This window comes from Manacus candei, unplaced genomic scaffold, assembly GCF_025592945.1.
Source record: "Manacus candei isolate 608988 ecotype Guabito, Panama unplaced genomic scaffold, ASM2559294v1 h1tg000116l, whole genome shotgun sequence".
NCBI classification, from domain to species: Eukaryota; Metazoa; Chordata; class Aves; order Passeriformes; family Pipridae; genus Manacus; species Manacus candei.
The window spans coordinates 158,517-168,355 of record NW_026138164.1 but is presented as its reverse complement, the minus strand read 5'-3'; the positions used below and the strand labels follow the sequence as shown (position 1 = coordinate 168,355).

General features: G+C 69.9%; 1 protein-coding gene across 1 annotated transcript; it reads left to right on the top strand.

The window, feature by feature from the left end:
* On the top strand, positions 1-9,824 carry ADISSP (adipose secreted signaling protein). The gene is given in 7 exon segments (XM_051770152.1): positions 1-18; positions 890-989; positions 3,450-3,586; positions 6,272-6,333; positions 6,335-6,408; positions 7,297-7,413; positions 9,293-9,824. Coding segments are annotated over 6 exon segments (510 nt in total). The 5' UTR covers positions 1-18; positions 890-970; the 3' UTR covers positions 9,394-9,824.
* Positions 9,825-9,839: the final 15 nt, after the last annotated feature.

The following is a 9,839-nucleotide window of genomic DNA, read 5'->3' as shown; positions in this document are numbered from 1 at the left end:
GGAGGGGACGGAACGGGGGTGAGAGGGGATGGGGGATACGGGGGGATACGGGGGGATACGGGGGGTGAGAGGGGACACCGGGGGGTGAGAGGGGATGGGGGAAACGGGGGATACGGGGGGATACGGGGGGTGAGAGGGGATGGGGGAAACGGGGGGATACAGGGGGATACAGGGGGATACGGGGGGACACCGGGGGGTGAGAAGGGATGGGGGAAACGGGGGGATACGGGGGGATACGGGGGGTGAGAGGGGATGGGGGAAACGGGGGGATACGGGAGGTGAGAGGGGACACTGGGGGTGAGAGGGGATGGGGGAAACGGGGGGATACGGGGGGATACGGGGGGTGAGAGGGGATGGGGGAAACGGGGGGATACGGGGGGTGAGAGGGGACACCGGGGGGTGAGAGGGGATGGGGGAAACGAGGGGATACGGGGGGATACGGGGGGTGAGAGGGGATGGGGGATACGGGGGGATACGGGGGGTGAGAGGGGATGGGGGGAACGGGGGGATACGGGGGGTGAGAGGGGACACCGGGGGGTGAGAGGGGATGGGAGGAACGGGGGGACACGGGGGGGTGAGAGGGGACACCGGGTTTGAGACGGGATTGCGAGACCGGGGGGATGCGGGGGGTGAGAGGGGACACCGGGATGTGAGAGGGGATGGGGAGGAACGAGGGGACGGGGGGGACACGGGGAGTAAGAGGGCATGGGGGGAATCCCCCCTTTCCCAGAGCCACGGGGGGAGTTCCCTGCCCGTTCCCTACCCGTTCCCTGTCCTTTCCCTGCCCATTCCCTACCCGTTCCCTGCCCTTTCCCTGCCCTTTCCCTGCTCATTCCCTGCTCATTCCCTGCCCTTTCCCTGCTCATTCCCTGCCCGCTCCCTGCTCCAGCTCCGTTCCCGGACGATGCGCCCCTGCCCCAGCAACTGAAGTTGGACACAGGGACAGCAGAGGGGACACCAGGGGACACACATGGCGACGGCCGGCAGGGGTGAGTCCGGGTCCTGTGTCCCCTGCCGGGATCCCTGACCGGATCCCGGGCCAGGCTCGTGCTTTGCTGTCCCTTCCCCAGGCCCCCCCCCGTCCGTGGCCTTCCCGGGGTTTCCCTCTGCCCCAAAATCCTGCTGGGGGGTCCCTCTTCCATATCCAGGAGTTCAAGAGCTACCTGGAGCTTTTGGGGTCCCCTCTGCCCTGCTGGGGGGTCCCTCTGTCCCTATCCAGGGATTCAGGGGCTGCCTGGAACTTTTGGGGTCCCCTCTGCCCTTAATCCTGCTGGGAGGTCCTTTGGCCCTGCCAGGGGGTTCCATTGTTCATATCCAGGGATGTGAGGGGCTGCCTGGAGCTTTTGGGGTCCCCTGGCCCTGTCCGTGCCAGGTGGTCCCTCTGCCTGTATCCAGGGATTCAGGTTTCCCTGGAACAGCCCATGGAGGGGATGAGCAGGTCAGTGGCCGTGGGGGACCAGGGGGACATTCCTGCTGTCCAGGGGGTCCCTGCTCACTGCTCCAGTGACAGGCACAGCCCTGGCACCCCCCGCTCCCGGGGTGCTCCTGCATCCCAGTGCCTCCCAACAGGCTCTGGCAGTGCCAGACTGGGGGGCCTGGAGGGACCCCCCAAAGGCCCTTGGTGAGACAAAGCCCGAGGGGGCTCTTTGTGCCATTCCCGGGTGGGATTTGGCTCCTCTGTGCTCCCAACACCCCGGGGGGAGCAGGGCTGGGGTAGGGCTGGGGCAGCTCCACTCCGAGGGCTTCGCTCCCTCCGCAGCCTCCTCTGGATTCCCGGCAGGATGAGGCTGGAAGGAGCTGGAGGAGCAACAGGAGAGGGGCTGGGGGGGGGTCCCTGGGGACACCTGGGTGTCCTCACTGCAGGGGACACGGTGAGCCCGAGGGTCCGACAGGTCCCGGGGACCCTCCTGAGGTGGGCACGGGGGGAAATGCCAGATCCAGGGGATTTCCTGCCTGGCACCCCTGGCCTGGGACCTCCCCAGTGCCACTGTCACCCCTCCAGTGCCACTGTCACCCCCCCAGGCTCTTCCAGGGCTGTCCCCACCTGCCAGGTCCCCACTGTCCCCTCCGGAGCCAGGACAGGGCCGTGGCAGGGGCAGCCAGCCGAGGTCACCGGGATGGGACCCCGGGATGTCCCCGGTGCCAGCTCCGTCCTCCTGCAACCCCATCCTCCCGCAGCCCCATCCTCCTGCAGCCCCATCCTCCTGCAGCCTCCCCGTGCCCGGGGGCTCCCTGGCCGTGCCAGCCCGGAATGGGGTGGCCGTGCCCCTGTGGCCCCCCGGGTGCTGTCCCCAGGTGTCCCCCGTCCCCCCGTGTGACAAAGCCTCCTTCGGGATTATCCCTGCCTCGAGCCGGGCCTTGGCCCCGGCGTTCCGGGAGCTCTCCCGTCCCCGCCGCGGGATGGGGACGTGGGATCCGCCGGGATCCGCCGGGATCCGCCGGGATCCGCCGGGATGGTGGCGCCCGGGCGGGGTCGGTGGGGCGGGGGGTGGCCGTGCCCTGTCACGGGGGGTCCCCCGCGCGTCCCCGTGTGTGGCCACGTCCCTCGGTGGCCGCGTCCCTCGCGTGTCCCTCCTGTCCCTGCGTGCGGAGGGGATTTCGGCCGCGCTGTTCCGGCTGAACAATGCCGGGTCATTAAATCCCGGGATTCCCGGCGCTTCCAGCACAAAGAGCCTTTTCTTCAGGCAAGGAGGCGACAATCTGCTGCTGGCGCTGCCAGATGGAGGCAGCGGGGCCGGGGGCTCGGGGGGGGGGGGGGGGGAGGAGGAGGAGGAGGAGGAGGAGGAGGAAGAGAGGCTGCTTTTCCTGGGAAGCTCCCACAGAGCCTGATGGAACCGAGCACGTGCAAATCCCCCCCGGGGGTTGTGCCCGGGGGTCCTGTGTCACCTCCCAGGGCCCGGGGGTCCTGTGTCACCTCCCAGGGCCCGGGGGCGTGGGGGCTGCTCCCCAGAATCCCGGCCCTGGGCTGTGGGGGAGGCTGTCCTGCCCCCCGGCCTTGTCCCAGCCGTGTCCCCTTCCCCAGGAGGGCCTGGCTGGGGGCAGAGCCGATGCTGCCGAGCCCGGGGGACCCTTGGGGACCCTCTGACATCAGCTGGTGGCAGGTCCCTGCTCGGAGAGGAGCTCGCTGTGTCCCTGTGTCCCTGTGTCCCAGCCTGTGTCACCGCTTGTCCTAAGGCAGTCACAGGAGAGAGCAGATGCTGCCGAGCCCGGGGGACACTTGGGGACCCTTGGGGACCCTCTGGGCATCCCCTGGGTGGTGGCAGGTCCCCCCTGCTCCTTGTGTCGTTGTGTCCCCAGCCCCTGGCACAGGGAGTGGGGGGAACGGGGAAGCCCCTCCGTGTCCAAGGACACTCCAGCCTCAGTCCCTGTCCCCCCCCAGCCCCCGGTGGGGGGTCCCGGCCCTGGGGACACGGGGGGGGGGCCGTGACCGGGGGCTCTGTGACCCGCAGGCAGCAAAGGCAAGGGGGGCTCGGTGCGCTTCGCCCCCAGCCCCCCCCCCGAGGGGGCCCACGTGCACTTCCAGGAGCAGCTCCACGACTCGGCCGTGATGGTGACCCAGGAGAAGGACGGCGGCTTCCTGGTCAAGGTGGGCACGGGGGCGGGCACGGGGGTGGGCACGGGGGGGCCGGCTCACCCCGGGCTCATCCAGAGGGGCTGGGGCCATCCTGGGGGGCTCCGGGGGGTGTTCCCATCGCTCCGTGTCCTCACGGTCCCCACCCCTGGGGGGGGGGGTGTTCACGCCCCCCGTCACACCCGGGGGGTCCCGGCAGCCCCCCAACCCCCGCGTGCTCCCCCGGGGGTGGCCGTGACGCTCCCAAGGGCCCCGCCGGGGGCTGGGCTGGGCTCTGCGTTCTCCCGTTCTCCCCCCAGATCCATCCCCGGGAGCGGGTTTGGGAGCCGCCTTGGCCGGGGGTGGCTCTGGGGGGACACGTGGCACCGTCCCCTCGGACCCCTTCGGGGGGGGGGGATGAGCCGGGTCCCACCATCGCTCCCTCCGGGATCGTCCTGGCTCGTCCGGGGGCGGGGACAGGGAGGGGACAGGGGACAGCGAGCCCCCCGGGTGGGGGAGGTGACAGGAGGGGACAGCGAGCCCCCCGGGTGGGGGAGGTGACAGGAGGGGACAGCGAGCCCCCTGGGTGGGGATGGACACAGGGAGGGGACAGCGAGCCCCCCGTGATGGGGACAGTGACAGGAGGGGACAGTGAGCCCCCCGGGTGGGGATGGACACGGGGAGGGGACAGCGATCCCCCCGCGATGGGGGCGGTGACAGGGGGGGACAGGAGGGGACAGCGGTGCCAGAGCCCCCCCGCGGTGGGGGCGGTGACAGGGAGGGGACAGGGGGGGACAGCGGTGGCAGGAGCATCCCCCGGTGTGGGAGGTGACGGGGGGGGATCAGCAGGAGCCCCCCGCGGTGGGGGCGGTGACAGGGGGGGACAGCAGGAGCCCCCCGGGTGTGGGAGGTGACAGGGGGGGACAGCGAGCCCCCCGGGTGTGGGAGGTGACGGGGGGGGACAGCAGGAGCCCCCCGCGGTGGGGGCGGTGACAGGGGGGGACAGCAGGAGCCCCCCGCGGTGGCACCTCGTGCTCCGCCCGCGGCTGCCGGGGCTGAGTCAGCGCCGTGCAGGGGTGGCTCCCGTGCCGGGGGGGCTCCCGAACGGGGGGGGGGGCTGCTCCTGTTCCCCCCGCGCGGCGCGTGACGGACACCCCGTGATGGACACCCCGTGACGGACCCCCTGTGACGGACCCCCCGTGCGCCAGGGGATGGGGGGACACAGCCCCCACACCCGGGGAGGGGACACGGGGGGGATGGCAGAGCCCCCACACCCAGCTCAGGGACATGGGGGACACGGGGGGGATGGGACACAGGGGGATGGCAGAGCCCCCACACACAGCTGGGGGATGGGGGGGTCCCTGGTGGGGTTATGGGGTCCCTGATGGGGCCATGGGGGTCCTTGATGGGGATATGGGGTCCTGATGGGGTTATGGGGTCCCTGATGGGGTTATGGGATGTCTGATGGGGATATGGGGTCCCTGGTGGGGCCATGGGGGTCCCTGATGGGGTTATGGGGTCCCTGATGGGGATATGGGGTCTCTGATGGGGTTATGGGGTCCCTGATGGGGTTATGGGGTCCCTGATGGGGATATGGGGTCCCTGATGGGGATATGGGGTCCCTGATGGGGTTATGGGGTCCCTGATGGGGATATGGGGTCCCTGGTGGGGTTATGGGGTCCTGATGGGGACAGGGGGTCCCTGGTGGGGTTATGGGATGTCTGAGGGGGCCATGGGGGTCCCTGATGGGGTTATGGGGGCCATGGGGGTCCAGGACAGGGCCAGCAGGTCTGGGGTGCTCCTGGCCCTCCAGAGAAAAGGCTCCTTAGGGCTGGTGCCAAATGGTTTTCCATGGTTTGAAATGGATAAGTCAGGGAATGGTGTAGGACCTAAAGCCTGCTCAGACACCTTCCACCAGCCCAGGTTGCTCCAAGCCCCATCCAGCCTGGCCTTGGACACTCCCAGGGATCCAGGGGCAGCCACAGCTTATCTGGGCAACCTGGGACAGACCCCCACCACCCTCACAGCCAGGAATTCCTTCCCAATTTCCCATCTAAATCTCCATTTCTCCAATTTTGAAGCCATTCCCTGTGTGCTGTCCCTCCATCCCTTGTCCCCAGTCCCTCTCCAGCTCTCCTGGAGCCCCTTCAGGCCCTGCCAGGGGCTCTCAGCTCTCCCTGGCCCTTCCCTTCTCCAGGTGCAGGGGCTGAGCCCAGGACGGGGGTTTTGGGGGGATTCCCAGTGCTGGATCCCGGCCCTGCTCCGGGCCCTCCCTCAGGAATGGGTTGTGTCACACCCAGAACTGCTCCCTTCCCAAAAAGGGCCTTTTCCGAGGCCTCTGGAGGGCTCTGCTTTTCGTCAGGGCAGGGCAGGAATTCCCTGGGAAGGCACTCCTGGCTTTTCCAGCCCAGGAATGGCTCGTGCTGGAAAACCATCCCGTGACACCCTCGGGTTGTTGTTCCCAGAGTTTGACACCCCCGGGTTGTTGTTCCCAGAGTTTTGCCCCTTTTTTTGTCCCAATTATCGTGTTTGTTACGTTTTCCCAACCATTTAGGGCAGGAATTCCCCCCCCCCAGGATTAATCAGGGGGATATTTAGGACACAACGACCCCCCAGGTGCTGCCCCCCTCCCTTTCCTGGGGACAATCCAGGATGGTGCCAGTGTGGGGCCAGCCCTGGTGCCGTGGGGTGACCCCCCCGTGCCCCCCCCCCCCGTTCCAGGTGGGCTTCCTGAAGATCCTGCACAAGTACGAGCTCACCTTCCTGCTGCCCCTGGAGCAGAGGGGGGGGGGACGTGTGTGCCCTCCCCGTCCCCAACCCCAACCTGCGGGTCCTCAGCGTCTCCTCCCTGCCAGAAGGTAACGTGGCCCCCCCTTGGCCCCTCCTGGCCCCTCCTGGCCCCTCCTGGCAGTGGGCTCGGGGCTGGGCTGGGCTCTCCCTCCATCCCAGGAAAGCTCTGCAGCTCTGGTTGGAGCTGGCACCCCGGGCTGGCACAGCCAGGAGCCCCCGGGGGGGTCTGGGGGGGCGGGCACTCCCTGTGCTGCCTGTCCCCGAGGCCCTGGGGACAGCAGGGCTCTGCTCCGGGCTCTGCTGGAGGATCCCGGGCTGGAGCAGTGCCAGGAGTGCCCGGCCAGGGGCCAGATCCTGTCCTGGTGGTCCTGGGATCTCGGGGGGGCACGGGAGGGGTGGGAGGGGCTTGGGAGGGGTGGGAGGGGCATGGGTGGGGTGGGATGGGCATAGGAGGGGAAGGATGGGCACGGGAGGGGTGGGGAGGGTGGGAAGGGTACAGGGGACATCCCGGGAGGATGGAAAGGGTGCAGGGTAGGGCAGGTACAGGCAGGGTGGGAAGGGTGCAGGCAGGGTATAGAGGGCACGGGGAGAGTGGGGAGGATGGGAAGGGCGCAGGCAGGGTACAGGCAGGGCAGGGAAGGTGCAGGCAGGGCGGGGAAGGGTCAGGCAGGGCAGAGGAGGTGCAGGCAGGGCAGAGGAGGTGCAGGCAGGGCAGGGAAGGGTCAGGTAGGGCGGGGAAGGTGCAGGCAGGGCGGGGAAGGTGCAGGCAGGGCGGGGAAGGGTCAGGCAGGGCGGGGAAGGTGCAGGCAGGGCGAGGAAGGTGCAGGCAGGGCGGGGAAGGTGCAGGCAGGGCTCAGGCAGGGTCGGAAGGGCTCAGGCAGGGTTGGAGGGGTACAGGCAGGGTTGGCAGGTGCAGGCAGGGCCCAGGCAGGGCTCAGCCCCCCCTGTGTCCCCAGGGCTGAGCGTGCACTGCGAGTACACGGCGCACAAGGAGGGGGTGCTGAGGGAGGAGCTGCTTTTGGCCACCCCCGGCCACGGCCACGTCAGGGTCACCGTCCAGGCCCGGGTCATGGGTAAGGGGCAGCACCCTGGGGGGCTTGGGGGGTCCCGGGGCTCTGCCTGTGCCCCCAGCACGGCCCCTCTGCCCCCGTGCCCCCAGTGCGAGTGTCCCACCCCTCGGGAAAGGGCCTAAACCGGGGGATTTTCACCCCAAAATCCCCCCCCTGAGGGCACCCTGGGAAGGGGTGTGGGGAGGGGGGTGAGACCCCAACATCCCCAGTGTCCCCTTGCCTGGCCAGGCTGGGGTTCCTCCCCCAGCCCCCCCGTGCCCCCCAACCCTCGGGGGTGTCCCCACCCCTGGGCAGTGCTGAGGAATTGCCTAAACCAGGGGATTTTCACCCCAAAATCTCCACCCTGGGAAGGGGTGCAGGGAGGGAGGGAGGGGGGTTGGGTGACCCCAATATCCTCGGCATTGGGACCCTTTCCAGACTGGGGTTCCCCCACAGCACCCCCAGTCTCCCCGTGCCCCCCAACCCTCGGGGGTGTCCCCACCCCTGGGCAGTGCTGAGGAATTGCCTAAACCAGGGGGTTTTCACCCCAAAATCCCCACTCCGAGGGCTGAGGAGACCCTGGGAAGGGGTGCAGGGTGACCCCGGGAAGGGGTGCAGGGTGACCCCGACATCCCCGGGGTTGGGATCCTGGCAGGGCCGGGGTCCCTCCCATGTCCCCCTGCCCCATATCCCGACCATCCCCAGCCCCCCGTGCCCCCCAACCCTCGGGGGTGTCCCCACCCCTGGCAGTGCCCGGGGCGGTGACACAGGGACGGACACAGGGACGGGACTCGGTGTCCCCTCCCGGGGCCGGCACCGCCCGGGGGCGTCCCCTGGGACGGGGGGCGAGCCCCAAAACTGCCCCGCCCCGCCCCAAAAAGGGATATTTCCCCCCCCACGACGGGCAGCGGCCCCCGCCGTGTCCCCGGAGCTGTCCCCAACCGGGGCTGTCCCCGAGGCTGTCCCCTGTCCCCAGGGCCGGGGGTGTCCCCAAGGCTGTCCCCCAGACCGGGGCTGTCCCCAAGGCTGTCCCCTGTCCCCAGACCGGGGCTGTCCCCAAGGCCGGGGTGTCCCCGAGGCCGGGGCTGTCCCCAAGGCTGTCCCCTGTCCCCAACCGGGGCTGTCCCCAAGGCTGTCCCCTGTCCCCAGACCGGGGCTGTCCCCAAGGCCGGGGTGTCCCCGAGGCCGGGGCTGTCCCCAAGGCTGTCCCCTGTCCCCAACCGGGGCTGTCCCCAAGGCCAGGGGTGTCCCCAAGGCTGTCCCCTGTCCCCAAGGCTGTCCCCCAGGCCGGGGCTGTCCCCAGACCGGAGCTGTCCCCAAGGCTGTCCCCTGTCCCCAACCGGGGCTGTCCCCAAGGCTGTCCCCTGTCCCCAACCGGGGCTGTCCCCAAGGCTGTCCCCCGGGCCGGGGCTGTCCCCAAGGCTGTCCCCTGTCCCCAAGGCCGTCCCCTGTCCCCAAGGCTGTCCCCTGTCCCCAAGGCTGTCCCCCAGGCCGGGGCTGTCCCCAGACCGGAGCTGTCCCCAAGGCTGTCCCCTGTCCCCAACCGGGGCTGTCCCCAAGGCTGTCCCCTGTCCCCAACCGGGGCTGTCCCCAAGGCTGTCCCCCGGGCCGGGGCTGTCCCCAAGGCTGTCCCCTGTCCCCAAGGCCGTCCCCTGTCCCCAAGGCTGTCCCCTGTCCCCAAGGCTGTCCCCAAGGCTGTCCCCAAGGCCGTCCCCTGTCCCCAAGGCTGTCCCCTGTCCCCAGACCGGGGCTGTTCCCCGAGGCCGGGGCTGTCCCCAAGGCTGTCCCCCAGGCTGGGGCTGTCCCCAGGGCCAGAGCTGTCCCCAAGGCCGTCCCCTGTCCCCAAGGCCGTCCCCTGTCCCCAAGGCCGTCCCCTGTCCCCAAGGCTGTCCCCTGTCCCCAGACCGGCACCACGGGACGCCGATGCTGCTGGACGGGGTGCGCTGCGTGGGCGCCGAGCTGGAGTACGACTCGGAGCAGAGCGACTGGCACGGCTTCGACTGAGCCCCCCCGGCCCCGGCGCGGGGTCGGGGGGTCCCCACAGCGCGGGGGGGGGGGTCCCCACGGCCCGGGGGGGGGACCCCGATTGCTGCCTCCAGCTGCTGCTGCTGCTGCTGCCGCCGCTCCCCCCTCCCCGCGGCCCGGGGGGCCCCAAAATCCGGGGGGGGGGGTGATTTTGCCTCCTGGGGTGGGATTTTTTTCCCCCCGGGGAGGTTTTTTGCCTGTGGAATGTGGGGCTGAGCTGGGGCGGGAGTGGGGGAGCCGTGGCCCCCGTGGCTCCGTGGCCCCGTCCGTGTCCTCGTGTCGCTGCCAGCACCTCCTTCTCCTCCTCCTCCTACTCCTCCTCCTCCTCCCCCCTCCTCCTCCTCCTCCTCGTTCCCCCCCCCTTGGGCTTTTTCCCCTCCCCTTTTCCTGTTTTCCCGCCTCTTGTTGTTATTTTTTCTGCTCTT